This window comes from Ranitomeya variabilis, chromosome 5, assembly GCF_051348905.1.
Source record: "Ranitomeya variabilis isolate aRanVar5 chromosome 5, aRanVar5.hap1, whole genome shotgun sequence".
In the NCBI taxonomy this organism is placed as follows: Eukaryota; Metazoa; Chordata; class Amphibia; order Anura; family Dendrobatidae; genus Ranitomeya; species Ranitomeya variabilis.
The window spans coordinates 137,960,659-137,981,759 of record NC_135236.1 but is presented as its reverse complement, the minus strand read 5'-3'; the positions used below and the strand labels follow the sequence as shown (position 1 = coordinate 137,981,759).

At 43.5% G+C, this 21,101-nt stretch overlaps 1 protein-coding gene across 2 annotated transcripts in view; it reads right to left on the bottom strand.

The window, feature by feature from the left end:
• The window catches only part of IGF1R (insulin like growth factor 1 receptor), a 207,963-nt gene that overhangs the window by 43,024 nt on the left and 143,838 nt on the right, over positions 1 to 21,101 (bottom strand). For both annotated transcript variants that reach the window (XM_077263390.1, XM_077263391.1), the window contains exons 5-14: positions 20,892 to 21,036; positions 13,259 to 13,473; positions 12,382 to 12,508; positions 9,856 to 10,094; positions 9,292 to 9,459; positions 8,406 to 8,613; positions 4,994 to 5,280; positions 3,558 to 3,694; positions 2,952 to 3,114; positions 591 to 696 (exon numbers count right to left, since the gene is read on the bottom strand). In XM_077263390.1, the coding sequence (XP_077119505.1) occupies positions 591 to 696; positions 2,952 to 3,114; positions 3,558 to 3,694; positions 4,994 to 5,280; positions 8,406 to 8,613; positions 9,292 to 9,459; positions 9,856 to 10,094; positions 12,382 to 12,508; positions 13,259 to 13,473; positions 20,892 to 21,036 (1,795 nt within the window). The remainder of the gene's footprint in view (positions 1 to 590; positions 697 to 2,951; positions 3,115 to 3,557; positions 3,695 to 4,993; positions 5,281 to 8,405; positions 8,614 to 9,291; positions 9,460 to 9,855; positions 10,095 to 12,381; positions 12,509 to 13,258; positions 13,474 to 20,891; positions 21,037 to 21,101) is intronic.

The window sequence follows — 21,101 nt, the reverse complement described above, 5'->3', positions numbered from 1 at the left end:
TCTCGTGTTTTTTCACAGATTTTACAAGCCATTATGCTATTCACATTTCATATATCGCACATTTCCTTGCTTTAGTACAGTTGAGTGCAGCCATTGATCTATTTGCTATATACACACACACACACCACCATGAAATCCATGGTATCAATATATACACGTACACACATACATAAACATATACATACACCAATATATAGTACACAAAAACACACAGATACATACATAGACTCATATGTGTGTATATCCATTGATGCAAGTTTAAAAGTAAGATTCAGAAGTGCCCCTGAGGGAGCCAGTCGTCCCAATGCGCTGAAAGGAGTTCAAATGGACTCTGTATGTTCTGCTTTGTGGTAATGTCCATTTCAGAGTGCAACAGTAACTTTGTAAACTCTGCTCGTATCACTCTGAAAACAATGACTTCCCCAAACAAGAACACAAATCTATTGGAACCATTAGTTCACTTTAGTGAATGGCTCCCTCAGGGGTTTGCCTCAATCCCTGAAAAATAGCATTCAGATGGAAATTCCACATGAAAGTCATCAAACCACTGTCTCATTCAGCCTTACAACTCATCCTCACTCGAATCTTACCTCTTTTTTGTAACGTAGCAGGCGATGAGAGAGATGGTCACAAGCAAACACACTGTGGTGACGGGTAGGATCACAGCCAAGTGCAAGAGATTGTCATTTTGTATATCTGCACAACAACAAGAAAGTAATGTCACTAACAGGAAGAACTGGATAGGATGCAGAATGGTTTACATTCCATATAATAACTGGAGAAAAGGATGTATGATAACAAAATCAGGCAACATATTGGATACAAGAAGGGGATAAGAGCACTAAGTTGTGCAGAACAACCCCCCACCAAAGCAAAAAACCCACTCCATGAGAATCATTGAAAGAAGGAGAAAACTAGGAGCGTATGGGTAATTAAACAGTAAGAAATACTTTATTAAGTTACATATAATTTATATACTTAGTAACAAAATACAAAATGACGTACATAAATAAATACAGTGCTCAAGGATGTTTAAGAGAGTGGATAACCCCCGGTGTGCGCTGTCAAAGAAACCACCATGCATACTTCCAGTATACAAGGCCTGCTGCTATAGATACATGTCTAACTGTGATAGCAGAAAAGTGCCATGTGGCATAAGGTAACAAATTTGAAAAGCAGCGCTTACCAATACAAGGCGTCAAGACAGGGCACACAGGATGGGGTCCACAAAACGCAACCCCCAAGAAAAGGATGTATGTGGGGAGTGTACGCAGATGTATAAAGGGTGTATGTGGGGAGTGTATGCAGATGTATAAAGGATGTATGTGGGGAGTGTATGCAGGTCTATAAAGGATGTATGTGGGGAGTGTATGCAGATGTATAAAGGATGTATGTGGGGAGTGTATGCAGATGTATAAAGGATGTATGTGGGGAGTGTATGCAGATGTATAAAGGGTGTATGTGGGGAGTGTATGCAGATGTATAAAGGATGTATGTGGGGAGTGTATGCAGATGTATAAAGGGTGTATGTGGGGAGTGTATGCAGAGCTATAAAGGATGTATGTGGGGAGTGTATGCAGATGTATAAAGGATGTATGTGGGGAGTGTATGCAGATGTATAAAGGATGTATGTGGGGAGTGTATGCAGATCTATAAAGGATGTATGTGGGGAGTGTATGCAGATGTATAAAGGATGTATGTGGGGAGTGTACGCAGATGTATAAAGGATGTATGTGGGGAGTGTACGCAGATCTATAAAGGATGTATGTGGGGAGTGTACGCAGATCTATAAAGGATGTATGTGGGGAGTGTATGCAGGTCTATAAAGGATGTATGTGGGGAGTGTATGCAGGTCTATAAAGGGTGTATGTGGGTAGTGTATGCAGATCTATAAAGGATGTATGTGGGGAGTGTATGCAGATGTATAAAGGATGTATGTGGGGAGTGTACGCAGATCTATAAAGGATGTATGTGGGGAGTGTACGCAGATGTATAAAGGAAGTATGTGGGGAGTGTATGCAGATCTATAAAGGATGTATGTGGGGAGTGTATGCAGATCTATAAAGGATGTATGTGGGGAGTGTATGCAGATCTATAAGGGATGTATGTGGGGAGTGTATGCAGATGTATAAAGGATGTATGTGGGGAGTGTATGCAGATCTATAAAGGATGTATGTGGGGAGTGTACGCAGATGTATAAAGGAAGTATGTGGGGAGTGTATGCAGATCTATAAAGGATGTATGTGGGGAGTGTACGCAGATGTATAAAGGATGTATGTGGGGAGTGTACGCAGATCTATAAAGGATGTATGTGGGGAGTGTACGCAGGTCTATAAAGGATGTATGTGGGGAGTGTATGCAGATCTATAAAGGATGTATGTGGGGAGTGTATGCAGATGTATAAAGGATGTATGTGGGGAGTGTACACAGATGTATAAAGGGTGTATGTGGGGAGTGTATGCAGATCTATAAAGGATGTATGTGGGGAGTGTATGCAGATCCAGGGACTCATCACTATAAAATAGAGGTGATATTCCCAATTATGAACTGACCGGTCCATATAATGTAGCAAGAGAGGGGACAGCAATGCCAAGGTCTCACAGTGCCTTGCCTCATGTACCCTAAGAACAAAGAGCAGTATGTGACCAGAGGAGGAGTGGAGCTTTCCTTCATACTTCACTAATTGGGATTCATTTCCGCACCTAAGTGCAGCATGCTGTGCAGACAAGAGTGTCTACTGCTGTGGTTTTTAGGGGAAGACATAATTGCTTGTTGTGTTAGAACTTGTGGAGCAGATATTGTTTTTGGCAGATAAAGAGGTACAAGTGGTGAGGACCATGCCACAGACCGTCTGTCGAGAATGCGGTGACCTGCTTTTTTAAAATGATGTATAGGATAAAAAATAAATAAATAAAATAGTGCACCTTTGATTTTCTAGTTGCTGCACTCACCTCTATCCTTCACATAAAAGGACACCACCTCTGTCCAGGAACCATTTCCAGAGAGCGATATGGCGCGCACCTGTGCCGTATAGTTGCCAGCATTTAGTCTAGTCATTTTGGCACCTCCCATCTTGCTGTAGTCATGTCTGGAGACACATTCACTACCGGGAGGCTGCAGAGGACAACAGACATGAGAATAACTGTGGTCATTCTAATCAGGAAAAGTAAGGACAAAAAAGACCTGATAGACTAAAGCTGAAGGCAGAACTCTGATATATAAAGCAGAATGACTTGTGCTCCCTCCATTTCTTTATTCATGGCCAGAGACAAAAGACAACTGCTGACCCAGCAGACGACGCTTCACACAAATCAGCTTATACAACATTAATGTAAAACTGATACGCCGACAAAAGATACACGGCAGATTTATCGAAAATTGGTTGGTCATGCTATTCACAGGATCAGAATCCATTACAATCTCACTCAATCACTGATTACATGCTACACAGCTACAGGCCAAAGTAGTAGAGGGCCATGGAGAAAAGGACTTCTGTTCAGGCTGGGAGGTCTCCGATGACACCTCTTGGTCTACCACTATAATTATGTGCAGCTTACCTCCCCCTGCAGTTTGTAATCAATCTCATACATCAGGACCAGTCCATTGGGATTAGGGGGCTCCGGCCACTTCAGGACAATTGCATTTTCATCATATTCTTCAGAGATGACGGGCCCAGGTATGTTGTCAGCACCAACTAAATCACAAAGGCAAGATCAATGCATGTACATATAGTCCTCATCACTTACCCTAATAGTTTTACATTTTACGTATTTCTACTTTACAATGGAATGAAGGGGAGGAAAACAAAAAGGATCAGCCATTGGAAATCCAAAAGGAAGGAGAGCTCACGCCGTCCCTACACGTTAGACTATCAAGATATTGACAGGTTTGGCCAACAGTAATGTGTATGGGAGACCCCGACAGATTATTGGCAAGGTAGTTAAGGATATGACAGGTCTGATTCCTACAGCAAATAGTTTTGTTCTCTAGACATAGGCAACCGCCAGAAGTTGTCTGGCAGCGACTCTTTCAGAGAAAAGAGGAGAGGAGAACTTAGCAGAACGAGGGCTACTGTATATGGGGGAGTCAGGAGAGATAGCCATTGGTCAGACGACAGTACCATTGTTAGACTGTTGTACAATATCGATAATTTTATTGTAATGTGTATGGAGGCCATAAGTTATTGTCAGAGTTCTCTGTCAGCGGCTAATTTTGCAGTACAAAGATCCTTTTATCCTAAAATAACCTGTCAAGGGAGAAATAAGAAGCCCCCAAGCACATTAGAGGAGTAGCTGATTGCACAGGATCGATGGGCTCAGCCAGGTTTATTCTAATGTGAATGGGGGTCTTTACTATGGAAAAAAAATAAAATAAAGCGTAAACCACTAATACTGCGATAAATCAAGAGATGTGTACAATCCTGCTCAACCCAAGTGACCATCAGGATCACAGGCCAAGGCCGGACAATACGGCTGGGTAACTTATTAGCGGCATCCATTGTGTCATTACTAAGGGTTTTAGCGCAATTATAAAATATCCAGTAATTTCTGATCATTTATTAAGTGTAAGAAAGGAATTAATAACTAACACAGAAGGCAGTGGCCTAACCAGGTAATTACAGAAATAAGCCTGGAAAGATCAGAAAAGTAAAATGACTTGGCATTCAAATTAAGTGAAAATGTGAACAAATGAAGGGAGAATTCCCATGTTTTACTGAAGCCAATATAAAGTATTCGCACTGAGTTTGTGTGTGCGCGGGTTTCCTTTGGGTGCCCCTGGTTTGTCCGGCACACTGGTTCATTCTCTCTGGCAGGGAAATCAGGTTGTGGACAGGACTGCGGTGCGTGACGACAATGTGTACAGCACTGGGAAATAGGTTGGTGCTACACAAACAATGGAAAGAACCGCTAAACACAAGGAAGTCATAACTGTGTGCAGACGTTTATTCTAGTGTGAAGAGCGATCTACATGATAGCACTTTCCGAGTACTAACCTGCAGGCATGGTCCTGGCAAACACAAAGTTGGACGCGCTGCAGCCAAGCCTTTCTGCCTCGTGGTTGCAGCTGTGGATATCGATACGGTACAGGGTAAAGGGCATCAGGTTTGAGATAACAGTTCTCTGGTATCTGTGGTCCACCTTTGTCTCAAAGAACGGATACTCCATCTCCTTTGGCTCAGAGTCCGATGTGTTAGAGAGGTCTTGTGTGGTGGCATTTCGGCCATAGGCAGCCAATGTTGCATTACCAACAGCGAACACGTCACGACGTCTGCGATCAGGCCTGCAAACATTAAAACGGAATTATATGAGGAAGGAGCCCATTCATCGTCCACTAATGGAAACCTTTTTTTTTTTCACTATTTTCTAGCTGACCAAGATAGAAACAGACTTTGTTTCACAACAGAATGACTTAGGTGGCCATGGGATCATCTTTTAGGGTAAGAAATGTTTGGTGATTCATATCTGAATGGGATTAGTAAAAATGCTGTAATAAGTGCAGTTAGATGAAAGGAAGAACATTTATGGTCACAAAAACTGTCCACAAGAACACCTGCCACACGTGAACATGCAGTAAGTGCCCAGACCTCAGTCACCAACCACGGGTACAAGCAGCATCGACTGGGTGCATAATGGCCTCCAGTTACCGCACACCACGTTGGTGCAAGAGCTGGAGTATATAACTGGCCGGTGTTGATGTAATGAGTCATTTGACATTTCTTGGACACAGTCACTGTGTGTACACATCAGGTACACGGAGACCATAGTGAAATGTGGCTCGGAGGTACAGCCAGCTCCTGCACTGCTTACCAAAGCAGGGCAAATGAGGCTGCTGTGTCTACTCACATTGTCTTCTACATCTGCAGGCAAGCCATGGCAGGATGAAGCCCTGACATCCACCACACACACTCATCACAGCGCCGTGTATGTTTTACACACTCCTCAAACACACAAGGACCCCTCCCCGAAATTGGGCAGGAAATGTGATCCAGTATTAGCAGACAGTGTGTCGAGTGATGCATTAACTTCGTCTGGGTCTCAGAAAGGTTCACTCACTGCTTCCAAACACCGTGCACCCAGCTGCCATTCACAGGCGGGACTCTAAGGGTCAAGCTGAACATAACAAGGTATCAGGTTCAAAGCATTCTGCGAATGTGACCAATTTTGCTTTAAAAAAGCTCCACCTTGGTAAAAACGGTCGGGGAAGCCCATTGTGGCAAGGACACGAATGTATCAGGTCATACAGATGTAAATGCTGCGTGCAAATAGAAAATACATATATTCATAGTAATGAAAACTTATTCAACTCTAATATACTTTCTGCAGCAATTTCTCATGGTTTTCAAGATGGCTGCTTGCACTGATTAAACAGGAACCTTCATTGATTACTTTCATGAAATAATCATATGGGTCTCTGATACCTGGGCACTTCCTAGGATCAGTCATCCACGTGTGTGTCCACCACATGGCCAAGACTGATTGTTATCTCTGGCCGGAAGTATAAAAAAATAAAAGAAGGTTCTCATTGCATGAAAGCAAACAGAGAACACAAAGTGTACTGACAAAAAGAACGCCCCTTTAAGAGGCTATTCAGCGAGTGTATCGGAAGTATTGAAGCCATATAGTATGTCATGGTCACTATCAGATGTTCAATGTGGTATGTCAATGATTATTATTATTATTTATTATTATAGCGCCATTTATTCCATGGCGCTTTACATGTGAGGAGGGGTATATATAATAAAAACAAGTACAGTAATCTTAAACAATACAAGTCATAACTTGCACATGAGGAGAGGGGACCCTGCACGCCATAATGGCCATATATCCTGTCACTGCAATTCTGGGTGTATTAGTAGCATATCTGGCTGTATATACCAATCACATGGCCACATTTCTATCCAGTGAGTATATATAATATAGGACAATACAGGCAGGACGCGCCATACTACAGCCCACTGGACAGGACATTTCCGATCCAATATGATCTGTTATACTGGATTACTTCTAGTGAACAAGAAAAGGTGAACAAAAAAAAAAGGGGGGGGGGGGATGTTATCTCCAGGAGAACAATAGGAATCGGGAGCTTGTTGTTTTCCGCCATCTCCCTTCAGACAAGGTTTTCCTCCCTGGGCTGCCTGGACTTGTCAGGTAGGATTAGACACAATCCCGCTTCACATTCCTCCTACAGCAGCCCCGCACTTCTTTCCTCTTGTGAAACATTACGCCAGTTAGCCCATCATGGCGAATATCTGGGGTTAGCGCCCACGAAGTCCTTTCCTATAGGACGGCTCACCTATTCCATAGTGCACCTCCATGGAGGGCCGCTGTACACTGGGGCTTACTAAAAGGGAGACCTCTGCTACAAAACAAATTTATACTCGCCTTAAGCAATAATTACATTTTTAGAAGTTTTTTTTATTTTTCATTTTCTCACATTAAACCTACTGTAAAATGTAACACTAATGAGAATTAGTCAGTGGATGCTATTTATTTTTTTATATACAAAACACATCCAAGATTAATTTTACATTCCCTGACGAATCATTTTGAGTATAGGGGATAATAAATAGGCTTATTATCTAGACACCACCTTTCATTATAGCCTATTACGGCACATGGATAGCACTAGGAGGAGTAGGGGCTCTCTTCCGAGAGACATGGGTCACTAACGCATCCATTCCAGCTCCTCCACATATTACATGGATACCTCATGTCCTGATCACTGACAGTAAGGAAAATGCCTATGTAAGGCTACGTTCACATTTGCGTTGCGTCGGGCGCAGCCGCGGCGACGCATGCGTCATGCGCCCCTATATTTAACATGGGGGGCACATGGACATGCGTTGTGTTGCGTTTTGTGACGCATGTGTTTTTTTGGCGCAAGCGTCAGGGCGCAGAGGACGCAGCATGTTGCATTTTTTTTGCGCTAAAAAAATGAACGCATGTGTCACAAAACGCTGCGTTTTGCTGCGTTTTGCATGCGTTGTGCGTTGCGTCGCCGACGCAGCACACAACAACGCAAATGTGAACGTAGCCTAAACATGTAACGGTCTGCTCTTAATGTTTGGTCCTGTGGCTGGACAACTGGGATCAGGAGGGAAGGGCTAACTGTTTTGGGGTGAACGGGATCATGCATTGTGCTTGGGCATATATCCCTTTTCTTTATGCTTTCCAATTCCCCATTCTACTTGTTAGACATTTGTCTTTCATCAGTATTAATTATGTAACTATAGAAAGCTGCATTTTTCCCTGTGGCAGGCTGAGCAGGGTACAGGAGCAAGATGCTTTCTATGGGAAAGGCAGCTATTTCCCAAAGGTCTCAGGAAACAGAGGCTACACAGAGTGTAAAGGGTTATTTTACAGTGCAGATGTAGGAGGTGTCACTTCATAGTCAGAGTGAACTACCTTGGCACAAAGATGAAGTTGTGCAGGAAGTTCTCAAACACCTTTCTGTACTCCGCTTCATCCTTTTCGGCTTTCTTCTCCGCCTCCGTTTTAGGACACGCACAGCAAGTTCCCTTTTCTTGCCCGTCACCTGATTCTTGCTTGGTTGGCTCATTTTCCTCCTCCATGTCGATGGTCCCATTAGCATATTTACGACTTGGGACCTTATCTGAAATGGGGAAACACGTCAGAACCAATAAAATAGTGAAGACACAAACTTCTGGTCAATGTATAGACGTTCCAAATCTGAAGAGACTACAGAAAAAAGAGGCAACAACCAAAAGTGAAAAAGTACAAAAAAGTTACTGTAAAGAAATGTGAGAAAAATCCGATTGATAAAGGGGTTGTCCGGTCTTAGGGTACAAGTCTGCAGTCACAGGAGACTTGGGAATCCTCACATCGTGCACAATGCAAGGATTTGCCAGCAGCGGGTGGTCAAGTTTCTGCATGTACGCGATTTGCATATTTACGGCCACATTTCGACTAGACGTGTCCAGTCTCGCTCACCACATTTGCCTTTAGCGAGGCAGCACATGTCTAGTCCGCAAGTGACCAAATCGCATCCTTGCTGTCACACAACGGCCGCCAGCACTGAAGAATCCTCACAGTGTGCACGCCGTGAAGGTTCATAAGCCTGCAGTCACCAAGAATGATGCAGACTTGTACGCTAAGTTGGACAACTATTTTATCATATGTGACCAGGAAACCACCCAACAATCATTCATGAAAATGTTAAAATGAAAGGAAGATATTTCAGTATAGTAACTAGGGGATCTGGTAGTGTAACCTCTTCTAGGAGGTCTACAGAGAACGCTCCAACCACCATGCCCCAGACGAGAAGACGCACCTTTAGTGCAGTAGTTGTCTTGGTACAGATAGCTGTCCTGAGGCTGCTGCTGCCAGCGCACAATGTAGTAGGAGAGGTTGCCGTTTGGCAGAGAGGGTGGCTTCCACCTCACTATCAGCTGAGAGGAGGAATTTGAGGCAGAGATGACATCCAGAGGTATGGAGGGCACTACGGAAGAAAGCAGCCACGTTACTGGATAACAAAAACTCTTCTTTTCAAGACGTCTTTTTAAGAATTCAATGTGGTAAAAAGAAGAAAAGCATAAAATGCCATCCAGTGGGTAAACCAGCCGCCTGTCGGTCAGAGGATGGAGAATCAGATCTGTAAGCAGCGCAACATTTCAGAGTTCATTCATTTTAAGGGGACAGGCCACCCCTTTAATGACGTTATCAAGCTTACTCTCCTATGACCTTTGTTTTTTTTGTTTTGTTTTTTTTAGACAGAAAAGTACAATATTACCAGCAGAGTTTGCTTTGCCTTGCAGGATGAAGTAAGGTAGACACTTTTTGAGCGCAAGTTGGAAAACGGTTAAATATAGCAGAAAATAATATGTCCTCCAATTACCTGAAGCGTTTGTACGAATGTAAACAATTTTGCTCTTGGCTCCATGAATCTGATGGTTTTCTAGCAGGGTCAAGGTGAGGGCTTTTACAAAGATTGCATAGGAAGTCCAAGGCTTGAGGCCCTGCAGGAGAATCCCTGGGTTCTGGTCCTTATTTGCTGGTAGGTCCACATCCACCATGTTCCAGCTGTTGGACCCACATGCATCCTGACCATCATATTCTGTCACATTAGGAACGGGGCTGACATTAGAAAAGAGAAGGTTAAATAACGTGAGCAATACTTTGTATCCATCTGTAACAATGTGACCATTACGAATCCAAGTCTACATGTCATTACCGCTGCCGCTTGTCCTTCACTAACAACTGCATCTATAAAGAGGACCTGATGTAGTTGTTGGTAGTTGCAGGCCTGCATAGCTTTAAATAGCTTTAGCACTTTTTACTTTTATATGACAGAACATAGGGTTTATTCTTGCTGACAGTTTACAGGTATTAAGAATGACCAAACTGAAGATGAAATTATTGCCAAAATTCAGTTATACCTTGCAACACCGTGCGGTACCTATCTCTAAGTCCTCCTTCACAATACTTGGCTTGCTATTGTCTGTGTGAGGTAGTTCCCAGCCCAAACCAAAATGATCTACCCTTCAAAGACCCAAAAAGCTTGGGGGTACAGCTTTGCCAGTTGTTTTCTTTATTACATAGCAGGCCACCTAAAGGCACCAAGTAGTTGAAGGACAGGTTCTCAACTTCCAAATTTGGCAGAAGCGGCAGGCACTAGCTGTCTATTACGATTTTTGGAGCTTGATAAACCTGACATTGACAAAATGTTGCCTATGCTCAAGATGGCGCATTTAGTCTGGAGACAGATGAGACGAGTGTCAAATTTTACTCATACTCTAGCGGACAAACCTTACTTTCCATGATTGGCATCTCCACTTTCTTCTCAGGAGCACCTAAAAGGTCCCTTTTACTTGGCAACCTTTATGACCAGAATATACAGTTCTTTCGATGATGTGCCGAGATCGCAATTTGTTTTTTTTAACTATCTTCAATTAATGTACGCTCTCCAATCACAAAGTACAATGGTAACCATATCTACCTTCCCCTTTATTAGGTATTCTTAAATGGCAAGGTCTGATATATCAGCCCTGTACACATACATGCTATCAATAGGCATTGGTTTTACTTGACAGAAGAAGACAGACAAGTGGGAGCTGCTTATTCCCACTATTATGGGGAGGACCTTGAGGAGATCTTGAAATCCCCCTGTTATGTCTCCCCTTCAGTGAACAATAAAATGACTCAATTATACATTGTTCTCCAAGCCTACCGAACCTCACCAAGGTTGTACTGAATGGGTAGACTACCCTCTTCGGAACGTTTGCGGTGTACCACCTTAAACACAAATTTCTGGCACAAGGTTTGGGCTTCTCCAAGCATGCTCTCCTTCTGGCAGAGTGTAGTCACCTTCCTGGCTTGTTATCCATTCTTGTGCTACTAGATCCTAAAATATGTTTATTTGGGCTATGGAGTCATCCTACCAGAATCTTTCAGATTACAGAAACATTATTGATCGCTACAAGATGGATGGGTAATTCTCCCCGAACGGTAAGGGCCTGGGTTGGGGGTGATTCGGTAAATGCAATAAACACATAAGAAAACAGTATCGTAATAGAAGATGCTCTCAGAAGTTTGACAAGGTATGGGATGTGTGGAACTCACCGGCGCATACGGTCTTCCACAATTGCGGTATTATTTGTATCATCACTTAAAGGTTTTGGAGATGTAGGTGGGATTCTTACAGTGGGCAGCAAAAGGTTTTATTATTATAGTTATTGCAAGATCTGAAGAGTTTAATTTCTGAACTTGTACTTCAGGTTCGATAACAGAAGAGTAAAGGATAGGTTCACACTGCGTTCAGTGTCTCCGTTAAATGGACTACGTTACACCGCGGCATAACGCGGTGTAACGTAGTCCGTTAACGCCACCATTGAATGCAATGTCTGACGCATCGCTAGCACATGCCCACAATGGGCGTGCGCTAGAGATGTGCCGTCATTGAGTGACGGACACGAGACGCGGGCTGCAGCGTTTCCGGGTCCGTCACTGCTAGCGCAGATGGAGCTAGCAGAAGCTCCATCTGCGCTAGCGCTGTGCCAAAGTCGGCACTTGCGTTAGCGCAGTCCATTTAACGTATGCATTGAACGGATTGCACTAACGCAATGTGAACCTAGCCTAATGTGTAGATAGTTTTTATGTTCCTTCAACACAAATTAGCTTTGCGAATATCAAACTAAGCAATGATCTGTGTACCTGAGCAACGCCTTATACATATCTTTTGAAGAACAATGCATATTGCTGTACTTTAGTTTCCTACTTCTGAATAAGTCTTTTGGAATACATGTATTAGTGCCGTGTAACAGTTTATTAAAAAGAATAATAATAGAAAAACAAAAAAATTACCAAACCAATGCAGTGTCTGTAAGAAAAATGTAACATTTTGGAAACTGACTGAAGGACTTACGCTTCTTTGTAGTAGACGGTGAAGCTGATGAGGTCTCTATAATCCGGAGGCTTGTAACGCTGCCACGTCAATAGTATTTTGTTCTTAGTTGTGCTGTTATATATGAAGTTCAGAGTAAAGGTCTCACCTGTGGAAATAAGTGAAACTCGTGTATTTCGGCAAAATTAGATTAACCAGTTTTCTACGCAGAACTGCACCTAAGATGGGCTAATGTCACCAGCCAGATAAGGTACATAGAACATAGGCTGTGCACGGTCCAGGAGCAGAGTCCTTGTCAGTAAGGCTACTTTCACATATCAGGTATTTTGCATCAAGCACAATCCGGCGAGTTTTCAAAAAAAAAAAAAATATATATCTATCCTTTTTTTCCCCGCCGGATCCGTTTTTTCCCACAGATATGCATTAGTGCCGGTTTGTGCCTGATGTCCCAATGTTGCATCCATTTTTTTGCCGGATCCATCCAAAATGTATTTTCCGGCGGACGGACAAAACGTCCAGGGGAACGTTTTTTCAGTCCGGCAGAAAACTGGTGTGTGACTGGACCGGCCAAAAACGTATGAAACGCAAGAACAAAAAGCAACTATCCATAACACAATGTTGATCCAAAATGCTTCAAACTGCTGTGTGTGAATGTAGCCATAAACTATGTCCATTTACTACTCACAAAGCCGTGATCTTGGCAAATCACAACAAAAGAAAGTTACCATGTGTCCTATTACTGAACTACTGCACCCTCAAAAGAATAACATCATATTGAGAAGTATCACACTGGAGATAAGTGGGGGTGATGAACTGTACCGTAGCCCCATAGCCCCCATTTCCTTATCCAGGTGCAGCTCTGGTTTCGTATACGTTTTATATAAAACTGGTTACTTACAAGGAGCCATATCTCCATTATTCCTGGGATTGATGTCCGACTCGGTCTGTCTTCCTCTGGTTCCTGTCGCATTTTCCATATCATAGATCTCTTTTAGACAAAGCCTGGGGTTAAATGCAAAATGCATCTTGCCTAGTTTGATGGTGAGGTTGTGCTTCTTCCAGTCCCATAGCTGCTGAAGATTATTGTTGTCCAGTACATAAAATGAATAAGATCTGGGAGACACAGGAAAAAAAGGAAATAATTGAGAATATAATCAAGGAAAACCGTATAGAAAATCCCCTAAAGAATCTAGAAACATGGTTTTTTTAAGGCTGAGCTCATATTAAAAGTCTTCATCACAGAGAGAAAAAAAGGAACAGCACTACTCGCTGCTCTACGCTGTCAGATTGGCGGACCCCACTATAGGGCACACTGCAAGTCAATGATCATGTGATTGTTTCCACATTCCACCATTTCTGTGTTTTTGATTCAATAACAGAGCAGAAAATCTTAAATGATAACATGTGCTCTCAGCCTTACTACACGCACAGACACAAAAATGTGACTGCAGCTCAGAACCAGCAGCATGTCACCTTGTACTCTGCATGTAAATTACTTACACTTATAAGTGTTGGTTGTGTTTTTTAAACACACGTGGTACACCAAAACACAGACATATAAACATCGCCCACATCTGAATGAGGCTGAAAGCAAACCTTATTAGGGCAAGTTATCATCTATACTTCTAGGACCCCCACCAGCCACAAGACCTGGACTCAAAAAAAAAAAAAAAAAAAGAAAAACTGAACTTTAATCTCTGGCACTACTAAGGCTTCTTTCACACTTCCGTCGGTACGGGGCCGCCACGAAGCGTCGGTGCGACGTACTGACGGAAGTGTTTTCTTTCACATTTCCATCTGCGTTGCCCAGCAGGAAAGATCGTGAGAGCGATATTTCCAGCCGGGCATGTGCAGTGTGAAACACTGGATGCGACGTACGGAAAAACGTTCCCTTGAACGTTTTTCCAAGACGACGGGCCGCCAAAACCGACGCTTCCAGTGCACGACGGACGCGACATGTGGCCATACGTCGCGATCCGACGGCAATACAAGTCTATGTGGAAAACCGCATCCTGCGGGCAAATTTGCAGGATGAGTTTTTTTTACCAAAACGACGCATTGTGACGGATCCAAATAAACGGAAACGTGAAAGTAGCCTAAGACCATAAAAGCAGTGTAGAGGTGTCAGCAGATGGACCTGTCCCATGGGTAGGTGATGACATGTCCAGTTAGGAATAATAATCTTTATTTTTATTTAGCGCTAACATATTCCGCAGCGCTTTACACACATTATCATTGCTGTCCCCGATGGGGCTCACAACCTAAATTCCCTATCAGTATGTCTTTGGAATGTGAGAGGAAACCGGAGAACCCGGAGGAAACCCACGCTAACACGGAGAGAACATACAAACTCTTTGCAGATGTTGTCCTTGGTGGGGTTTGAATCCAGGACTCCAGCGCTGCAAGGCTGCTGTGCTAACCACTGCGCCACTGTGCTGCCCAGGAATAACGCTTTAACCCCTTAGCGAGAGCCAATTTTGTACTTAATGACCGGGCCAATTTTTATAATTCTGACCACTGTCACTCTGCGGTTATAGCTCTGGAACACGTCAATGCATCCCACTGATTCGGACATTGCCTTTTCGTGACATGTAGTACTTCATGTTAGTGGTAAAATTTCTTCGATATGATTTGCGTTTATTTATGAAATAATTCAGCACTCAGAGAATTGGTAGATCTGCAGCAGATAAAACCGTTTTTAAACAAAACTACATCAAGCTGCCCAGTAAGTGATATAACACTGGAATCAGGGTCTCTTTCTCTACATCATGCTGAGAGATAGGGTTGCAAAAACCTGGTGACAGATTCCCTAGAAGTTTCCTCCAAATGAGAGGCTGATCTCAAAATTGGGACCCCACTAATCAGAACTAGGCTCTGGCTTATAGAGACGAGTCTTGAACGTAGGACTTCCTTCAATGTGCAGCATAAGCCAGGGAAACTGAAAAACTACAGAGTGTGCCAACATATATATTTTTGTGCTTTTACCCACAAAAATATATATCTCCAGAGATTTTCATACACCCACATATTTGTCCTTGTTCTCCTCTTTCCTTTCAGTTGAAATGGTGAGAGTCCGGAGAGCTGGGACAGAAGTTTGTCTTGGCTGAGCCAAGTGTGAGAAAGCTTTTCATGAAAGCTCCAAGTTCCGATTAGTTAGACTTTTAACCTGTGTGAACGTGCCGGATACTCCAAAAATAAAGCAGGTTCATGACACCGACAACTATGCCACCAAAACCCATATTGGCTTGTGATGACCGAGGAGACAGAGCAGCAAATCATCAGAGAGAAAGAACATTGGGCTCGGTGGGAGCAACGTATTCGCATTTCAGGGAACTATTGTTAAATGCTGTGTACTGAAAAGTTATAAGGATTTGCAAATAATCTGATCAAAATTCTCACTTTCCCTTCTTTCAGGATCTCTCCCCAGAGGGAACCTTCAATGTTTAGCTCCAGGAACCTTTATTTAAGTCATTCTTCTTGTTAGTATATAAAGATATAATATATAATTTTATTTCTTTTTTTTGTATTTTTTTTTATTTATTTATTTTTATTTATTTTTTTTTTAGAAAATTTTGACACATTATCAGTCAATATCCACATTAAATTTTGTAGGACCGATGTCAGTGGGTATATAGTCTGAGTTGCTTTAAAAGAGGTTGTCCAGGCTTGGGATGAAAGTCTGCAGTCACTAAGTGACTTCCTCGCAGCGTGTGCACTGCATACTGTTAGGATTCTCCGGTGCTGCAACTATGCAATTCGCACTCCGACGAGACATGTTCTTACTTGCTCAACTCAAGTGAATTGAACGAGGCCACACATCTTGCTGGCACGTGACCGCATGTAAGCAAATCGCCGCTGACATCAAAGAATCCCGACAGCGTTTGATGTGCAGACTGATAGAATAACTGCAGACTGTCATCCAAAACCTGGAAAACCCCTCTAACCTAAATTTCAGCAATACACTAGACCATCCTGATAATCAAAACCAAATGCAAACAAGTGACAAGAGCCTTACCTAACAACACGCAACAAGTAAAGCATGGAGGCAAGAGAAGGCAAAAAAAAACACATATGAAAATCTAAGGCTATGTGCACACGTTCAGGATTTCTTGGAGAAAATTCCTGAGCAAAACTGGACATTTTCTGCAAGAAACCCGCATGCGTTTTTTTCGCGTTTTTGCGCTTTTTTTCCGGAGCCTCCCAATGCATTAAATAGCGGGAAAAACACGAAAAACACGCAAAATGAATGATCATGCTGCGTTTTTTACCGCGATGCGTTTTTTTCACGGAAAATAAACGCATCACGTGCACAAAAATTGCGGAATGCATTCTAAATGATGGGATGCATAATGTATGCGTTTTTTATGTGTTTTATAGCAAAAAAACGCAAAAAATCCACAACGTGTGCACCCAGCCTAAAGCTGGATTTGTATCAAAATCATTAAACAAAACACCAGGCAAAAAACATTACTAACATAATAGAACAGGAAGACTAGTAAAATAATCATTCCACTGAGATCCACACTTGGGAATGCATTTTGCAAGTTGGGTACATTTTAGTAATGACACATTCTTTAGGTAAATTTAATAAATATCTTAAAACATTAAAATAAGCAGCGTTCAAAAAACATCAGGATGCCAGGAATTCACACATCTTGAAGTTTTAGGTTATGTGCACACAGTGCATTTTTGATGCGTTTTTGTGGCGTCTTTTCCCCAGAGGAAATTGGACAAAACCGCTAAGAAATTGTTATGCAAGCTTATTCAATGACAATCCTGCAGTGTTGTGCACATGATCAGCAAATTTCTGTGCGTATTTGCAGTGCATTTTTTTCCTGTAGTCAGTAAAATCCGCAGCAAAAACGCAGGTATAAAAAAGTTTGCGTATCTGCTGAGTTTTTGTTTTGTATTTTACCGTCTTTCTATGGTGTTTCCCACACTGTCATCTGTGTGACAGCATGGGAGACACCGGCATGGTGGTTCCTATCTGCGGTAACGCAACCGCTGGCAAGACCGTCGGTCAGAGCACTGCGGGCTCATGCTGGCAGATGTCAAGGTGACCCTGCAGCTGTAACTGAGACCCGCAGGGATGGGCCGATGAGATTACTGCTCCCATCGGGCTATTTCTGCTGTCACTGATAACAGTGACAGCAGGCGCCGCTGATGGGAGAAGTAGTTTCATCTGCCGGCGCCTGTGCTCAACGTTAAAAAAAAAAAAAGTAAAATTACATACACATTCAAATAAAAACCCATTATACTCACCTAACACCAAATCCCCGACGCCCTCGTCTCGTAGAAATAATGTAAAGTAATAAACCAACATATACTCACTGTAGTCCAGGTAATCCAGAGTGTCTCATGGCGATCTCAAGTGTCATTGGGAGATGTGACCACCCTACCGGGCCGCCGGAGTAACAGTGGTAGGAGGTAATCGCTCCCGCAGTGTATAACTGAGCTGCTGTGAGAGTTCATCAGCTCCGGTGCTCTCACTTACGCCACCGCTGCGTGAGAACTTTCCCTTTCCCATGCAGCAGTGGTGCCACAAGGGAAGATCACCGGAGTTGATCAGCTGATGAACTCTCTAACGGCAGCTCAGTGATACACTGACAGGAGGTAATCGCTCCTGCAGTGTATCGCAGGCTGACTGCTCTCAGAGTGATCAGGAATGCCGAGGGACATTATGGATTACCTTCTCTGTGGACAGGTGAGGTATAATGTGGTTTATTATTTTATTTTTGTTGGTGGATTAGGTGTTCGGTGAGTATGGTTTACGTAAGATTATTAAAGGAGTGTGTGTCATTATTTCAAATAAAGAACTTTATTCTGGGTGTCTGTGTTATTATACATTAACACTATGGGGTTAGTAATGGATAGGTGTCTTATAGACGCCTCTCCATTACTAACCTATGGGCTTGATGTCACCTCACAATACAAAGATGACATCAACCCCACAAATATTACCCCACTTGCCACAACTACAGGGCAAGTGAGAAGAGCGAGGCTAAGTGCCAGAATTAGCGCATCTTATAGATGCGCCCTTTCTGGGGCGGCTGAGACCTGATGTTTTTAGTCTGGGAGGAGGCCAATATCCATGGCCCCTTCCTAGGCTATTAATATCAGCCCACAGATGTCTGACTAGTCTTTGCTGATTAGATTTCATAGGGGGAACGTATGTCAATTTTTTTCTGGGGTCCCCCTGTAAACTAGTCAGTAAAGTCTAAGCAAACAGCTGTGAGATGGTATTAATAGCCTGAGAACCTTTATGGCTATTGGCTCCTCCCCAGGAAATTATCAGGCCTCTGCTTTCCCTCTGCTGGTTATTAAAATTACTCGGGAGCCCACACAATTTTTTTTTTCTTTCTTTTTTTTAAATTAACAGTTTCTGTCTGGTTACAGCCTATGTACGTTTGTTGTTAACGCACCTACATAGGCTGGTGACAATGTGTGTGTTTGTGTTTACTTATCGGCTTAAGGTACCTTCACACTAAAGGTACCTTCACACGAAGCGACGCTGCAGCGATAGCGACAACGATGCCGATCGCTGCAGCGTCGCTGTTTGATCGCTGGAGAGCTGTCACACAGACCGCTCTCCAGCGACCAACGATGCCGAGGCCCCCGGGTAACCAGGGTAAACATCGGGTTGCTAAGCGCAGGGCCGCGCTTAGTAACCCGATGTTTACCCTGGTTACCAGCGTAAAAGTAAAAAAAACAAACAGTACATGCTCACCTGCGCGTCCCCCAGCGTCTGCTTCCTGACACTTACTGAGCGCCGGCCCTAAAGTGAAAGTGAAAGCACAGCGGTGACGTCACCGCTGTGCTGTTAGGGCCGGCGCTCAGTAAGTGTCAGGAAGCAGACGCTGGGGGACGCGCAGGTGAGCATGTACGGTTTGTTTTTTTTTACTTTTATGCTGGTAACCAGGGTAAACATCGGGTTACTAAGCGCGGCCCTGCGCTTGGTAACCCGATGTTTACCCTGGTTACCAGTGTAAAACATCGCTGGTATCGTTGCTTTTGCTTTCAAACACAACGATACACAGCGATCGGACGACCAAATAAAGTTCTGGACTTTATTCAGCGACCTCACAGCAGGATCCTGATCGCTGCTGCGTGTCAAACGAAACGATATCGCTAGCGAGGACGCTGCAACGTCACGGATCGCTAGCGATGTCGTTTCGTGTGAAGGTACCTTTAGCGACGCTGCAGCGATACAGACAACGATGCCGATCGCTGCAGCGTCGCTGTTTAGTCGTTGTGTGGTCGCTGGAGAGCTGTCACACAGACAGCTCTCCAGCGACCAACGATGCCGAAGTCCCCTGGTAACCAGGGTAAACATCGGGTTACTAAGCGCAGGGCCGTGCTTAGTAACCCGATGTTTACCCTGGTTACCATTGTAAAAGTAAAAAAAAAAAACACACATACTTACATTCTGGTGCCCGGCGTCCGCTTCCCTGCACTCCTCCTGCATCCTGTGTCAGCGCCGAACATCTCCGGCATCTCCCACAGAGCAGAGCGGTGACGTCACCGCTCTGCTTTACGGCCGGCACTTACACAGGATGCAGGAGTGCAGGGAAGCGGACGCCGGGCACCGGATTGTGAGTATGTGTTTTTTTTTTTACATTTACGCTGGTAACCAGGGTAAACATCGGGTTACTAAGCCCGGCCCTGCGCTTAGTAACCCGATGTTTACCCTGGTTACCAGTGAAGACATCGCTGGATCGGTGTCACACACACCGACTCAGCGATGTCAGCGGGAGATCCAGCGACGAAATAAAGTTCTGGACTTTCAGCAACGACCAGCGATCTCACAGCGGGATCCTGATCGCTGCTGCCTGTCAAACACAACGATATCGCTATCCAGGACGCTGCAACGTCACGGATCGCTATCGTTATCGTTGTAAAGTCGCTTAGTGTGAAGGTACCTTTAGTAATGAGGGTATGGGGCTGACACCTTTTCATTACTAAGCCTACAGCTAGGTGTCAATGACAGCTGCTGACACCAAGCCCCACTACTGCATCAGCATGAAATAGGTGGTGTTGAACCAAGAAATTACATCAAAAAACTTTTTTTTTTAAATATATTTATTTAGCACAAAAAAGCATTCATTGCTGTAAAAAAAATGCATTAAAAAATGCGAGTTTTTCCTGCAGCGTTTTTCCTGCCAAGAGATGCAGAAACCTTGCAGAAATTTCAGCAAGCACATACTCAATGTGAGCACATAGCCTTACTCACGAAGGTCAGAAACTACATGAGAAAGGTTTCCCAGAATCTAAAATTCACTACATAATCCTTGAACACGAGTCCCTGCTTCTCATGCCTGGCTTTTTGTGGAAGAAAACAGGTTTACTCTGTGTCAAAGTGAAAAAGATGAACTAGAAAACTAGTGAGATCTGTCCAAACATTGGCATTCCAGGGCTCTGAAAATGAAGCAGAGTTTCTCCTTGTGCCGGCACATGGGGCCCACGAAGGTTTTACTGTCCTCTAACATTTTGGAATAAGTGCACTAAACAGGTTTCTCAAATGAGTCACTCACCCATCGGTCTGGTTCTCTCCATTGATGTAACGCAGGCTTTTCAAAAAAGAGAGCGACACCAACGCGTGGGAGTGGCGGATTTTCACATATCCAGTCACCGTCTCGATCAAGCCCAAGAAATTCTCCAGCTCTGCAGCAATGTTTTCTAAAATCAAGCATAGACAGACAGACACCAACATGAACATATGGCTTCTCAATCTATTAAACGGA